Genomic DNA, 17224 nt, shown 5'->3' on the forward strand with positions numbered 1-17224 from the left:
CACGGTAAATATATATACAATAGCAGTGCCTATACATTTCTTGTAGTAGGCTGGAAAAGCCCAAAGGCCAAACTAGGCCTCAAAACTTAGCAGCCTATCTACATCATTATGTAAAAAGACCTGAAATATTAGCCTCAGCCAATCAGCTGTCCTCACCCTCTAGAACCTTCCCAGCTCAGGCAGTTCTCCTCAGATTTTCACCGCACTTCGTGTGTAAGGGAGTCTCCCTGAGTGCCTACTCAGTTTTTGATCTTTTTTTCCTCAAAATGTCTGAAAAGAAGGCTCTCTTGTGGAACCTGCTACAAGAAGAGGGTCTATGTAGATGACCAGCACTCTGACTGTATTTATTGTCTGCACTCTTCACATGTTGTGAAGGACTGTAGGATTTGCCGTACATTCCCTCAGAAAACTATCAGGGATAGGGAGGCAAGGGTTCTTTTGTGGTTGAAGTCTACTTCCACTGATGATGAGGACAAGGCCTCTACCTCCAGCAAGAGAGCTAGATCCAAAGAAAGTTCTTCTCCTGAGAGAAAGAAAAAACTTAAAACCTCTCAGAGAACTTCAGAACCCTCAAAGAGTGCATTGGCTTCTTCAGGTTTAACAACTGTGAGTACAACCCAGGCTAAGACTGTTTATCTGATGTCTGTACCTACTACTACTTTGACTTCTGCCTCCTCATCTACTTCTACAGTTACCACTTCGGCTATTACCTCTCCTTTGATGTCTGTTAAACCATCGCTGACTAAAAACAAGTTGCCATCGTCGACGTCTCCGTCAACGACGGCTCCATCGACTAAATCTTCTGGTCCGTCGACGACAATTCTGTCAACGAAGCCGACATCATCGTCGACGAAGACATCGTCGACAAAGGACTCGTCGTCGAAGTCACCATCGACGGCCTCGTCGACAAAAGACTCGTCGACGAAGACATCATCGACGGCCTCGTCGGCGAAGGGCTCGGCGACGAAGGACTCGTCGACGAGGACACCATCGACGGACCCGTCGACGAAGGGCTTGTCGACGAAGACACCATCGACGGTCCCGACGACGAGGGACTCGTCGACGAAGGCATCATCAGCGGTCCTGACGACGAGGGACTCGTCGACGAAGGCATCATCGGCGGTCCCGACGACGAGGGACTCGTCGACGAAGACGCTATCGACGGTCCCGACGACGAAAGGTTCGTCAACGAAGACACCATTGACGACCCCGTCGACGGCAAAATCTTTGACATTAACAGGACCGTCAACGGAAATCCCTGTAACAGTGGCTTCTGCAGTGACATCTGCTCATCTATTGCACAGTTCACCTCCGACAAAGATACATTACACTCATTTTCAAATGAAAACGTATCAAAGGCAGGATTATTCACACATTTCTCCACTCTTACCATCGCACATTTTGGAGACCTATGTGGAGGAGAAGTCAGATGAAGGGGAAGAGGATGACGGTCCTTTTGGGATTGCCCGTCACCCTTCTCAATTAAATATTAAATTTCAGGAGGATGATGAAGAGGATGTCCATGGTCATTATACACATGACGTTTATTCCATGCCATATCAGTCACCTCATACTAGACCTTCTCGGTCTGAGGACACTACTCATTTGCCAACTTCCTTAATTCAGGATTTGTAGGCTATGTTGGCGGATTATCACCAGAGATTTCCACCAACCCCGGTTGCACCCGCTGGGTCGCCTATTCCAGTTGACGTGCCAAGACCTCCGTCACCAAGAGCTTCATTGTCACCAAGACAAGATACTGGTCCAGCTCCTCAAAATGATACGGACACTTCTTCTAATGATGACGAAGAAAGCAGGGAAGAAGGAGAGTTTCCGGATAAGACACCTGTGGATCCTTGGGAGGATTATGTCATTCCTATGCCTTCACCACCTGCGCCCCGCCCTTCAGATTCTCCACCTGAAGATATTGGCGGTTTTCACAATATTATGCAGAGAGCTGCTAATAGATTTGAATTAGCCGTCACAGTTGAGCAGTCGGACTGCTTTTTACATGACTTTAAAGAGGGATATCGCAGAGTTACCAGGGCGATTCCCATTATTGACTATATATGGAAGGAGGGCCTCAACATAATGAAAACACCCGCTTCCATTCCTGCAGTCCTTCCAAGAATAGAGAAAAAGTATCGAGCACCATCGGATACTCCATCTTGTTTAACAGGTCACCCTAGACCTGATTCTGTCATATCCCAAGCTACGCAGCAGAAATCCAAAAATCCTTCTGCTCCCATTTCAACACCACCTGACAAGGAGGGCAGAAGACTTGATGCAATTGGAAAGAAATTTTCAGCAAATGCAGCAGCCTCCATTAAAGCAGCTAATTCATTGGCTATCCTGGCTCGTTATGATAGACAAATGTGGTCCGATCTCACGGAATATCTTGATTTGATCCCTGAGGATCACCAGATGGAGGTATGCAGAATTGTGCAGGAGGGTGAAAGGGCGGCTTCAGAAATCATCGATTGCGTCCTGGACATTTCAAACACCAATTTCAGGCAATTGGCTGGAGCAGCTGTACTTCGGCGTCAAGGTTGGCTCAGGGCTACCACCTTCAGGTCTGAGGTCCAAACCAAAATCTTGGACATGGCATTCGATGGCGATTCACTTTTTGGGAAGCACATCAATGACGCTTTGCTGGCTATAAAAACTGATACAGATACAGCTAAATCTCCTGGTACCCTGCAATACAAGAGGGAATCCTTTAGAGGAGCAAGAGGCCGTGGTTACTCCTCCAGAGGCAATTATTCCAACCAACAAAATCGTCAGTATCAATCTAGCTACAACAAACCTTACTATCAATCCTCTTACGGGCAGCCTGCCTCTGGTTCTTTCTCTCGGCAAGGAGGGAAACAACGCTCAAGTAATCAAGGGCGAGATTCCAACAAGCGCCAATGAGCTTTGCCGGATGTCAGCCACTCACCTTTCCCTTCCCGTGGGCGCAAAAATCTCCGCCTTTTACCACCAATGGCGGAAGATAACTTCAGATCAGTGGGTCCTGGATCTGGTCAGCAAGGGACACACTCTGGAGTTTTTGCAGAAGCCTCCAACAACGCCGCCCAGGGGTCCACATCCCCCTAGTCTTCACTTACTCTTCAAAGAAGCCTTAAAGATGCAACACAAGAATGCGATAGAACGAGTCCCTCCTTCTCAGAAAGGGAAAGGGTTTTATTCTCGCTTCTTCCTCGTAGAGAAAAATTCAGAAGAGTGGCGTCCAATATTGGATTTGCGCAAACTCAACAAATATCTAAAGAAACAAAGTTTTTGCATGGTCACGTTGAAGGACATTCTGAATTGTCTCAACGAAGGGGACTTTATGGCTTCTCTGGATCTACAAGACGCCTACTTCCATATCCCTATTCACCCGAAACACCGCAAATACCTAAGGTTTCAAGTGGCTGGCGTCCATTTCCAGTTCAAAGTGCTCCCATTCGGCCTAAAGTCGGCCCACAGAATTTTTACCAAATGTCTGGCTCCGGTGGCAACAATGTTGAGGTCTCAGGGAATGCAAGTTTTCCCATACCTCGACAACTGGCTGTTAAAAGGTCCAACCAGAAACTCAACAATGAAAGCGGTCAGCAGTACGCTTTCTCTCTTCTCGAATCTAGGACTGACCCTCAATTCGAAGAAATCTCAGCTCCAACCTCGTCAAGAATTGACCTTTCTGGGAGCAGTCTTGAACACATGCCAGTGCAAAGCGTACCTGACACGAGCGACAAAACAAGCTGTTAAAACTAGCAAAACAGATATTCGCAAGAAGGTCACTTTCAGTTCGGATATACGCTTCCCTTCTAGGGATGTGCTCATCTGAGATCAGCCTCATTCCTATGGCAAGACTCAGAATGAGACCGTTGCAAGAAGAGTTACTGCGTCAGTGGAAGCAAGTCGAAGGATCATTCGACGACCGCATCAAAGTGACTGCCAAAATGAAACATGCTCTTCTTTGGTGGTCGAAGGCGAACAATTTGTCACCGGGCCTCACCTTTCTCCAAGAAATTCCAGAGTTCACCCTGACCACGGACGCATCCATGGAAGGTTGGGGAGGTCACCTTCAGGACCTTCAGATCCAGGGAAGATGGTCTCACCAGTACCAACAGAAGCACATCAACAGCTTGGAACTAAGGGCCATTTTTCTCTCCCTACAAGCCTTCCTGCCAAGGATTGTGAATTCGTCCGTGCTGGTGCGTACGGACAATACCACCAGCATGTTCTACATAAACAAACAGGGAGGAACGAAATCTCTCACCCTGTCGCTGGAGGCTCAGGAGATGTGGGAATGGGCCCTGCGCCACGGCATATCCCTTAGAGCAGAGCATGTACAAGGCGTTCGGAACTCTCTAGCAGACAGCCTCAGCAGAACGTTCACAGGCTGTCACGAATGGGAGCTCGAACAACATCAAATAGAGATGATCTTTCGACTTTGGGGGACACCGACGCTGGATTTGTTCGCCACACAACAGAACAGCAAATGCCTGTTTTATGCCAGCAGGTTCCCACAACGGGGGTCAAGAGGAAATACCCTTCTGATGAGATGGACCGGAATGTTTGCATACGCCTATCCTCCGATTCCGCTCATTCCAAAGGTACTGCAAAAGATGAAGAGGGAACGCTGCACTCTCATTCTCATTGCTCCCCATTGGCCAAGACAATTTTGGTTTCAGGAGCTCCTTCTGCTCTCTCACAACCTCCGTTTCGTCTCAAACCGACAGTGTCGATGTTGACAAGGGAGGGAGGTCAAATCCGTCATCCGGATCCTCAATCGCTGCACTTGCACGCTTGGCTCCTGACTTCCTAGAGTTCAAGGACTTAAACATCTCCTCGGACTGAAGAGCAATCTTGTCACAAGCACGTGCACAAAGTACCATCAAAACATATCGTTTCAAGTGGAAGCGATTCTGCTCATGGTGTGGAAACAATGATGTTCATCCACTTCAGGCTCCTCCTGAAGCCATCCTTCCATATCTACTGTCTTTGGCCATGGCTGGTCTTTTCTTCCATTAAGGTGCACCTAGCAGCGATATCCAGATTCAGGAAGAGTTCCAACAAACCATCCTTATGTTCATCCTCTTTGATCAAACAATTCCTTAAGGGGCTATTCCGAGCTTTTCCACCAGTTCGTCCTCCTCCTCCTGAGTGGGATCTTAATATTGTTCTTTCTCAGCTTCTAAAAAGGCCTTTTGAACCGATTCATAAAGCGGAACTGAAGTTTCTTACTTGGAAAGTGGCTATCTTGCTTGCTCTTACTTCAGCTCGCAGTTAGTGAAATACAGGCCTTCACTATTACTCACCCTTTCTTGCAATTTTCTAAAGACTTTGTTACGCTTAGAACCAATCCAAAGTTCATTCCTAAAGTACCAACCCAATTCCACATCAATCAACCGGTCAAACTCAGAACCTTTTTCCCGGATCCTAAAACTCCTGCGGAGAAAGTCTTACATTCTCTGGATGTGAAACGATGCCCGAAGTTTTATCTTCAAAAGACAAAGGACATCCGCAAATCTAAGCAACTTTTTGTTGCTTATGGCAGAGCCACCTTGGGTCAAGCTGTCACAAAAGCAACTATAGCTAGGTGGTTGTCTTCTACAATTACTTTCTGTCATGACAAGGCCAACAAACCTTTATCAAGGAAAGTCAAGGCGCATTCCATGAGAACAATATCAGCGTCTACGGCCCTTTTCGCTGGAGTGACGCTGGAGAACATTTGCCGAGCTGCTACTTGGAAAAGTGTACACACTTTTACCGAACATTACTGTCTGCAGTCGGCGATTCATGATGATACAGCAGTTGGTGATGCGGTGCTACAGCATCTTCTTCACTAAGGTTGGATAACTTATGATCTTTTATTCTTCTTTTAAAGTTTAAGTATTTATAATGCTGTCCTTTCAATGATGTTTTATGAAGGTTTTAATGCATGTGCTATGTTAACGAATTTGTACTCTATTACCTTCCTGGTTGAGTGGGGATGGATATATGATTTCTTTGTCTCCCACCTTCCTCTATCGACAGACATGATGTTACTGCTTGCTACTCTGATTCAGCCATGTGAATCTATGAAAGATACCCTAATACTGGATAAGAAAACGAGTTACTTACCTGTAACTACGGTTATCCAGTATTGGTATCTTTCATAGATTCACATGCACCCACCCTCCTCCCCGGCAGGGCAGTTCTATTCTATGGATACTCATTCTCGCTTGTGCTGGGAAAATCTGAGGAGAACTGCCTGAGCTGGGAAGGTTCTAGAGGGTGAGGACAGATGATTGGCTGAGGCTAATATTTCAGGTCTTTTTACATAATGATGTAGATAGGCTGCTAAGTTTTGAGGCCTAGTTAGGCCATTGGGCTTTTCCAGCCTACTACAAGAAATTTATAGGCACTGCTATTGTATATATTTTTACCGTGGGACTCCCGCCTCGACGACGGTGAATGATTCAGGCATGTGAATCTATGAAAGATACCAATACTGGATAACCGTAGTTACAGGTAAGTAACTAGTTTTCTTTGGTACCAACTTACGGTGTAAATGACAAAGGGGACTTAAAATGTTGCTGTTCTTACCTTTCCTTACCACTTTTTAAATCTGCTGTGTCATATTTAACCTCCCACTTCTCCTGTGGACAAAAAGGAAAAGCAATCACCATAATCGATCATAACGACTGGCTTATGGAAGTGAGTAAAATGTATTCAAATAGATGGAGGAAAACAGTAAATAATTAAAGGAGACAGAGGAGGTTACCCAGAGAGACTTCCTTCAGTTATGCCCACAAAAGGTGAGCAACCCAATGAGAGAGAAGATATACTAGTGTAATGAATAGGGACTAAGCTTTTAGGGTTAGTGTAAGTGAAAACACACAGCCTTTTAAAGCCAATGACATCTCAGGAGTGCCATTGTATGATATTTTCTGCAACAACGCAAGAAGTTGCGTGGCGTGATGAAGTAGCAGATATGTATAACATGCAAGTCCTAATATTGGTGTAAAACTATAAAATTACTTCAAAATTTAAATTAAGAAGACAGAATGCTTGTAAGCCGTAGAAGTCATCAGAGGAACATATGGGTTACGGATGCAATTCCAGATGAATGTTAAAAATCATACATTGAATGGTACTTTGCCAGAGAATTTCAGATTGTCAATTCCTTAATTGCTTCTGCAAGAGGAACGGGTGCACGTAAAAACTTGTAGGTCTGCCGTAAATGAATGGGACTCTCGACATGTCATCTGAAGGCAGTTTCAGGAGAACAGTGGTTGCTAGGCGTCACAGTTGTGACTACAAAAGACATCTGTGAATGGATGGGACCACACTTGCAATCAGTTGTATGCTACAACAGCACACACCTTTAAGGTTCTAACCATCTGTAAGGTTCTAACCATCCTGGGCAGTAGAATGTAATGTATTTCAGCAACACTGTGTTTGTTATTATTATTTGGAAATGGAGGAAAAAGTAAACTTGGAATGATTAAAAAAAACAGAAGAGACTGCTTTGGACTGCACACATTTGACGTATAGTGACCCTTTGTGTTCATTCTCTTCCGTATTTTAAATATGGTTTTATAGATGTGAATGAAAACATATCACATTAACTAAAATATCTGAGCTCTTAGTGAACAGGTTGGCTCTGGGTCATTTGGAAGGTAGATCAGATATTCATGGTAACTCAATTGTGGGTTATCTTTTTGTAACTTGGGTTTGCTTACCATCTTTATCCCAAGCCTTGCTGCTGTCCATGATTTTGCGCTATCTAGGACTTTAATAGCCGGATCCATTATTCAAGGGGTATCTTTTCCAAGTACATTATGAAATAAACGATGAGTGTCTGGAAACTATTGCACCCTTTGAAAAGTATTTTTTCTAGGGGTTAGCTTAGATTGATCAGAACAGAGCTAATTAATCTACAGCAAAGTTTTAAATATATATTGACATCCATAAATTGAGTTAGCATAAACTATATATTAATAAATACGTTGCTGGGGGCAGAATATGTACTTTACACAGCAATAATGGAAGCAACCTATTTTACCCTATAACTACACATGTTGTAGGTCTGTGCCTTATTTATTCATCACAGGAGACTACATACAATATCTGTAGAAGATCACACTGCTGTTGGGAACTCACTAGTCCGTAGTTTCAGGCTTATCTTTGCTGAAGATTGAAGAATACGAACCTAGAGTCACACGCCTGTTATGGACTATATCAGGGGTCTCCAGCCTTTTCTGTAGTGAGAGCTACTTCTGATCAGTGAAAATCATTGTGAGCTACTGATGGCCAAGCCACTCGCGTAGTGTTACCAGACACCCTCACTTCCAGCTCCGTTGACTTTAAGCCTAATTTTCATAAAGCCAGATGGTATGGTTCGAACAAAATACTTTGATTATGAACACAATGACAGGACTGCCAAGTGTGTCAGTGTGAGGGTAGGCTTTGAGGATGTATGAACATGTGTGTGGATGAATGTAATACATGTGTATGGGTTACTGAGAGTCAATGTCGTAGGTACTTGTGGCATTGGAATACCTTTCATCCTATGTAGCACCATTATTTGTATAATACAAACATATAACCATTTTTTTTAAATGGGAGAAATTTAAAGAGTGCAGAAAACGTTTTGCAACAATTTTAACGATATGGAACATTTTTATGCATTAAAATATCTCTCACTTACAATAATGGCTGCATTTTTCAGTTCGAAATATGGCACAATGTCTGCCAGCCACTGGGAGCAAGATGCATGATGCAATGTGTAAAGGCAACACTTTGAATGGGAGACAATTAAACTGAAGAGTTAACTAAGTGTTTATATGGATTTCACAAAACTCATCACTTAAATTTAATCCCATTTCCATGTGTCACATTTACTAACACGAGGCATCTTGCTCCGAGTGGCCTGTAGACACAGTGCCATTTTTATAACATTAAAATGCAGCCATTTGTTTAAATTGGAGGAATTTAAAGCGAAGAAACCTGCTTCATAATACATTAAGTTGGAATTGGCTTAATTGAAAGTGGAGAAAAACATTAAGCGCCTGATTATGATCTTGGCGGACAGGTTACTCCGTCACAAACTGACGGAAATCCTGTCGGCCAAATTACAATTCCATTATATCCTACAGAACTTGTAATACAGTCATGTTTGTGATGGAGCATCCCATCTGCAAAGATCGTAATCAGGCCCTAAGATTTAATGTTTCATAGAAATAATTTTCTTCATTTTTAAATTTCTCCCATTAAAAAAAGGACTGTATTTTTCAGTTATATATATAGCAGGGTGTCTACTAGCTACTGGGGGCAAGAAGCCTGCAGTTTGTAAATGTGACCCTTTGAAATGGGAGAAAATGTAAATTAAGAGTTAACTTAATCATGAAGGTAATTTTTCATTCTAATTCTCTACCATTTAAAAGCATTCAGAAGCATCATTTTGTTCTTGCACTCCAATATTGAGTTGACAAGGATTTTTATTTGAGTTAAATACCTCAGTGCTTCAGTTCTTCCCCTATATACCGTGGGTCATAAATCTGACTCCAGCGCTGCTCATTATCAGTCCCTACTATCTGCAACCTGAAGAAAATAATGTAAAATTAACACAGCCTTCCCTTAACTTTAAAAGGAAGATGTAACCCTGTACTTTTTTAAAAAGGTGCTAAAGGCTGTGAGCTACTCTGAAGGTGTCAATGAGCGATTGGTAGCTCCCGAATAATGGGATTTTGCCAGAGGCAACTGGGTTCAATATGAAAACAAACATTTCAAAACATATACTCCAAAATAAAGATTCCTACATATCTACCTTACATATAGAATGTCCTAAAAAGAATTCTGGACAGTATTTAAACCATAAATGTAGCCAAACTCACTTCCTACGTATATTAGAATTGTGTCATTCAAATCAAACTCCAGTCATACCATATTTTGGAGGCACTGCTTAGTAGTAGGTCACGATTTTGATATTCTTTCTTTTGGATTTTATCTTTTTCAAAAATACATTTTTGCAGTTTGTATTTTCACATGCTACTCCATGATTATCAAGATTTAGAGTACCACAAAATAATTTTTTGTAAAATGCCACCCACAGAGGAATCCAACATTATCAGGCGTGTAACTAATTCACTTCACAGCTGTATATGCACTTATTTGTTGCCGTGGTTTGGTATTGTGTACATAAATCTCTTGCATTACAAAAGCACTGGTTTGTGTCCTGCAGTCTTATAATTTACTTACTGCTTTTGTGCATTGACAGTCTCTGTACATTTCCTGAGGAAGTTTTCTACTGTTCATGCTGCTTGTCTGATATCTCCCTAGGTCATCAAGATTTTGGAGAAGCATGACCCTTTGAAAAACTCTCAAGCGAAGCATGGGATGATACCTGCAGATGAGGCCAGCGCTGTGCAGAATTACGTAGAACACATGCTCTTTCTCCTGATAGATGAGCAGGCAAAGGACGCTGCCATGGGCCCTATCTTGGAATTTGTTGTTTCCGATAACATCATGGAGAAGTTGTTCCTGTGGAGCCTAAGGCGAGAGTTCACAGATGAGACCAAGTTGGAGCAATTGAAGATGTACGAGATGTTGGTCACCCAGTCACACCAGCCGTTGCTGCACCACAAACCCATTTTGAAACCTCTGATGATGCTGCTGAGCTCTTGCTCAGGGACGACCACGCCCGCAGTGGAGACCGCCTTAGTAGTTTTGCTGAATCAACTCTGTTCCATCCTCGTCAAAGATCCATCCATTTTGGAGTTGTTCTTCCACACCAGCGAGGATCAAGGAGCTGCTAACTTCCTCATCTTCTCCCTCTTGATTCCTTTCATCCATAGGGAGGGAACTGTGGGTCAGCAGGCACGGGATGCCCTGCTCTTCATCATGTCTCTGTCTGCAGAGAATAATGTGGTTGCAAATCATATTGTGGAGAGCACCTATTTTTGTCCGGTAAGTGTGGTTGAATTATCTTTCCTCCATTTTCATGTGGTGCTCGTTCTCTTGTTTGTCCCAAAATAATATAAAAACAGTCATTTTTAATATTTAGTTCAACATATTTAGAGCAAGTTGTCTTACAGCATGGCTTTGCCTTGTATCTCCAGTAGCACTCTAAATATTCATGGACCTAATGGAGCACTGTGATCGTTCTGCAGTGGGGCGCTGCATTGTGAGAGAGGTTTATATTAAAACTGCCCTGGATGTGTATTAGACATGCATCCTTTCTAGGATTTGCTCAGCTTGTACTCCTAGTACAGGTCAGTGACATAGTGGTGGCGACAGATGTCTGTAGAGAACCCTGTCAGAAGGAGAGAAGAGACCTAATGACAACTCTCCATCTATTTAACGGATCAATGCGTTTATTCATGTTTAATGTCCAAGTAAATAAAATGCATAATTTGAGGGAAAAGATGAAGGTGGTTCAAAGTAACAGGCTTCTGTTGTTACTGAATTTTGAGTACCAGGACTGGCCAAACTTGAGTCCTCCTCAAACCTCTCTGTTCCACTGCCACCCTAAACGTCTATCTCTTTACCATGCCATTTTCCCACCTTTCTCTCTTTGGCTGTGGGTCAAAATCTGATGGTAAAAAATAAGTCCTGGTCCCCAAAAGTTAGAACTGGTACCCATCACCTGCAGCTACCATCACAAATTAAGCAATGCTGACAAAAGCTAGTGTTCTCTAATCCAGTTGTCCTCATGGAGGTGGAATGTGAGCCCCCCACATTAATGATTGAAAGGAAGGCTGTTGTTTCTTAGGTTCACCTGGGTTAAAATAGGGAAGAATGGCCGGAATCTACCCCTTTTAGGGTGGAAAAACGTGTAAGCCATTCCGAGTAGACAACAAATAGGAGGCCGAGTTTTGTATGTTGGTACCAGGCTCTGTCATGCTGAGTTTCAGGAATGTTGGCCTTCATTGTAAAATAGCCTAGCTATTTAACCACTCACTGCTGACACCTGGGGCCAGATGTAGGTAAATCCGATTTACCGACTTTTAAATACCGAGTCATAACCGAATCGGTATTTGAAAATCGGTAAATTGGAAGATGGCAGATGTAGGTAAAAAATTACCGATTCTGTCAGAGTCGGTATTTACAGATTCTGTAAATACCGAATCTGTAATTCCCATTGATGCCTATGGGCCTTGAAGCCCATAGGAATCAATGTGAAACACAGATACGGTATTTACAGAATCGGTAAATACCGAATCCTGCAAGGGTGCAGGGGGTGTCACTTTGACACCCTCTAGCACCCCAATTCTGGACTTGTGTGCAATGTGTCACACAGACATGCCCTAAGGGCATGTCTGTGTGTCACATTGCACAGGTGTGCATGCACAGATGTGCATGCACACCTGAATTCGGTATTTTACCACCCAATAGGATTGGGTGGTAAAATACCGATTTTTAAGGGCCTGTGGCACTCTTAGGAGTGCCACCTACATGTGGTTTTTCCGATTCGGTAAATATACCGATTCGGTATTTTACCGATTCTGTAAATTTACCGATTCGGTAAAATATAGGCCCCCTACATCTGGAAACCCTAATACCGGTTGGTAACGGCCGAATTCGGCCGTTACCGACCGGTATTAGGGCTCCTACATCTGGCCCCTGGTGTTCCCTCCATGTCAAAGGTTTGAACCCCGAGGTAGAAATACTGCCTTTTATCCTTCTGATGTCGATAAATTCAGTGCTATTACTCTGGATGATTGAACACCTGTTACGTACTGTGTTTTGAAATGAAAGCACTTCAGTTTGAAGCGCTATATATTGTTTCTGCTGCTGGAGATTCTGGTTGATTTCTGGGGACAAAACTGCCAATAACATCCAGTAGAAGTTTGTTAACGTTCGTGACACAACAGAGATGGGCTCTTTGCACCAGGGGTGGCTCTTCCATTGGAGCGGAAGAGCGTTGCCCCACTTACATTACCCCCAAAGATTAAACCTAAAATGGTAATTTATTACCATTTTATTTTTCATCCTCTGGTCCTGAACTGAGCATCAAGACCGAGGCAAGGCCACTGTTGAATGACAGCAGCAGGGAGGAAGGTGGGCTCTTTGTGCAATTTTCAAAGTGCGCATGTCCCTTTGGCCTGCCATCTTGCGCTCTGATAGAATAAGTGCAGGCCTCTAGGGTGCTGGGGAGCACTGAGTGAGGCCACTCCCTCCAATTAGGGTGCTACTCTCACAGTATGAGAGCAGCACCAGGATTGGTACCCGCACTGCAGCATCGAGTTCCTCAGAAGAGGTCCGGAGTGGAGGATGCCTGTTGAGGTAAGTTTTTTAAAAATATTAATATTTGCATGTGCGTGCCCACCTTTCATCTCCATAGATGTCAGCCGCCACTGCTTTGTACGCCCCCACTGCTTTGTACACCATTGCCTTTGTCTTGTAATGAATGTAGGTCCAAGTTTAAAATCCAGAATAATGGATCTATTTGCTTAATGGTGGTTGTTTGCCCTGGAAATCTTTGCTTGTTTATGTTAGAACCATATCACAGTCCTTCAATTGGCTAGAAATCAGATGTCATTATTAGTATAGTCTTAGATCAGTGGTTCCCAAACTTTTTGGAACCACTTTTAGAACATCAAACATTGGCGACCCACCGAAGTTTAATGTACATGAGGCGGGGAGATTTTTAAATGTAACTAAGACAATGTGTGGTTGCGTATTGTCATTCATCAGACAGTACATTTTCCATTGAAATAGTAACTACATTTGCACAGATATGCAGTTTTACTGATAAAACTATAGAGCACACAAAGGATAATGTGTGGAAATCGACTTTCTGTGAATATTTTTCATTTGTGCATCACCAAGTGAGTGTCTTGATTTGTTTTGAAACTATTAAAATCTCTATTTACAGAACACTTCAGAATTACAAAAAAGTGCTTCACTTTTGCTTTCCTAACTGCCAGGATGCATACAGTTCATTTACAGGTTTTTACATTTTGTTGGGTATTGCAAAAAACAATATCCTACATTGTCTCATATTTCACTTAAAAAACATCTCCCACATTGTAATCAGAGAAAGAAAAGTAAACACCAATCATCATGTTAAAAGAATAGAGCAGCCTGACTTTTGACCTCTGTCTTTGAATCACCAAGTGTGACATGTTAAACACAGAATTTAAAGGCATCTTTAATTATTGCTCTGATGTTTGTGACCCATCAAAAATCAGCTAGTGACCCACCAGTGGATTACAACCTACAGTTAGGGAAATACTGCCTTAGATCATCCAGAGCTAGGGGATGGAATTGTGGCATAAGTGCAGAGTAAATTGGATTTTACCAGTAGTCTTGAATAGGGTGCTTGTCCATGAGTTGTATTGTCTTGTATTGTAATTGGCATTATATAGTGCTTACTACCCCAGGCAAGGCATTGATGCTTTACATGGAGTAACACGCCACTCCGGAGTTCAAGATTGAGGGTTTTTCAATGGTTAGTGATTATTGTTGCTAACTGGGATTAACATTGTGCTGACAAGGAAATCATTATGTTGGTTTGCTTGTTTCTTTGTTGTAGTTTGGATTAATAGGAGGTAAGGCGTGCTCAATAATGGGAGCTATGCGAGATTTTGCAAATGGTTGGCGGAGTAAATAGATAGGCTAGAGGAGATTAGGTATTGTAAGGCTAAATTACTTTGGTTTCAGAGAAGAGAAGGTTGTGACCTATAAAATGAGGTATACACAATTTGTAGAATATAATAAAGTAGATGAAAGGAGACAGACATGCAATTTAGAGTAGGCTGTATCCAGAGAGAGGAGGCATGCAGAGGATGAAGATGAGGAGGGGATTATTCAAAAGAAAGAATAGGGAACAATTTAAAGTCTTAAGTCAAGGCCAAATTATCACACAGGGTTTTAGTACATACTAAGAGTAGGCATTTGGGATAGCAATCAATCTAAGGATGTGAAAGTGCGGAAAGAAGCTAAGCATTTTGATTGCCACTAGAATTAGGCAAACACTCTATTTGCTGGTAGGATTTATTTTAGCTGGGATAAGAATAACCCATATGTGGTATTTGGGTGTGTACTGATGCCTTGAGTGCCTGAGTGCATGCGTATTTTAGATATCCTGGCTTTTAGTTTTGTCCCTGGTATCAGACTTATCTAGTGAGAGAGCAGAGGCATAGGACAGACTGTCCCCGACAATGCAAAGTCCAGGACTTGTCCTGTGACCTGGAATGTTGCTCCCAGCACACCCTCATAGTTGATAGAAAATTGCTTTCCCTTTCTTGAGTTTAGCATCATATTGGTGGTGATGGCGGCAGCATGTCTTGTTTTATGATCTTATATAGTTAAGCGGACTGTTTTATCGGTGTAAGTGACTGTGTGGTCTACTAGCCTCTATCATATAAGGATCTGCTATTATGTGTTTTGTGTTGACATGCTGTGTTGTTTGTAGAGTGCGTTTGTGTGTGTTGCAGCACATGTATAGTAGTATGACTCTGTTTCTTGGAGTTAGAGCACTGAAAGCAGTCAAATCCATTTTGGAAGCCACTGATTTACCATGGAACAAAATGGAGGATGAGAACAGCATCCCAGACAGAGGGCCTGATTACGAGTTTCATGGTCTTCCTGAGGGATGCCACGCCACGCCCCTCAGGAAGACCCCCAAACTTGTAGTTAGACTGCTTGCCGTATTATGAGTTTAATCCTAGCGGGCGATCTGTGGTGTGGCGGTCCTACGACGGTGATGCTCTAAGGCTCAAATGAGAGCCTTAGAAAGGCACCACTGTGGGAGCACCACAGCATGTTACTGCACAGGAAGAAATGTACCATGTCATGCATTTCTTTCTGTGCAGGCACAGAGGGTTCTAAACTACAGGGGGGCACACCATGTGCCCCCGTGAATGCACTCCCATGTACAGTGGCATCAGGAATTACCTCACCATCACCCTTTTCATGGCAGGCTCACCACCATGAAAAGAAGGGCAGTGAGGAAACTTGCAGTATGCTCGGTGGTGCTGCACTGCCAGCATATCACTTCCTCTGACTGCTGTGCCACCACCGCAAGAGCACGGATCCCCGGTAGTTGCAACGGCTTGTGGTTTTCCCACCATCTCACTTGTAGTTTGGTGGTCGGACCCCCAGTGCAGTGGTGGTTACACCACCTCTAATTAGGCCCCACGTAAATGTGTATTGCTTGCATTCCTCCAGATGTGAGGAGGATGGAACTGGGTCTAACTTTAGATGTTTTAGCAAGACTGTTAGCAAGGGAACATTAATTAGTTCTTCATGAGCACTGCAATTTGATTGATGGGAGGGATGAGTGATGGGACTGCATGTGAGGTGATGAATTGTCTAGCTTGGGTCTGCTCTTTTGTGTGTCCCTGATGACTAATTCAGAGAGGCAGATGACTGCCATGTGCAAAATCTTCACATTTCATTGTGCCAGTGTTTTGGGTACTGCGGTTTGAAGACATCCTTATACTACTCTCTGTTAGAAGAATCACTATGTGAAATTCATTGGGCACAGAAAAAAGACCAAAACATGACGATTTTGTTAGTAATATAAAATGCTGAGCCTATTGAAAATCAAGTTGAATAAGAAAAAGCCATATTATATAAATACTGGTAAAAAAGAGGGGGATATTTTATCACCTTTTTAAAACAGCGCGAGCTGTAGAAGCATTTTGAAATGAGCAATCCGGCACATGTCGGCTATAAGAGATGTGTTAGGAGCATCACACCACTTGCTTGTGTTTTGTACACTAGGAGGCCCTTAATACACCTTGTGCTACGCAAACAAATGATGGACAGAATGCTGAATAAATCATGCATTCACCCTCAGTCAAGAGATCTGGGTTAAATCCATTTTTCTTTGCACACCATGCCACCTCAGTTTAGACCCAGCCATATGCAAATCAGTCTTGACCCTGTGCCTCATGGGAACAGTCCAGACTGAACTGCCAAGCCAGGTCCTCCTTGGACCGGAAACAAGCATCCTGGTACCAGTTTATGGGTATTACCCTTCATCAGCCAGGCTAGCTTGAATCCAGTGGCACAGTGAGCAAGGGACCCACGTCTGGGCATACCCATCTACTTATGGTGAAAAGTGCTACGCAAACAAATGATGGACGGAATGCTGAATAAATCATGCATTCACCCCCAGTCAAGAGATCTGGGTTAAATCCATTGTTGTTTTGCTCACCATGCCACCTCAGTTTAGACCGAACCATATGCAAATCAGTCTTGAACCTGTGCCTCATGGGAACAGTCCAGACCGAACTGCCAA

General features: G+C 43.2%; 1 protein-coding gene across 2 annotated transcripts in view; it reads left to right on the plus strand.

Moving 5' to 3' along the window:
- The window catches only part of FHIP1A (FHF complex subunit HOOK interacting protein 1A), a 392657-nt gene that overhangs the window by 220414 nt on the left and 155019 nt on the right, over positions 1-17224 (plus strand). For both annotated transcript variants that reach the window (XM_086962295.1, XM_086962294.1), the window contains one exon: positions 10312-10938. In XM_086962295.1, the coding sequence (XP_086818421.1) occupies positions 10312-10938 (627 nt within the window). The remainder of the gene's footprint in view (positions 1-10311; positions 10939-17224) is intronic.

This window comes from Lissotriton vulgaris, chromosome 3_1 (genome assembly GCF_964263255.1).
Source record: "Lissotriton vulgaris chromosome 3_1, aLisVul1.2, whole genome shotgun sequence".
In the NCBI taxonomy this organism is placed as follows: Eukaryota; Metazoa; Chordata; class Amphibia; order Caudata; family Salamandridae; genus Lissotriton; species Lissotriton vulgaris.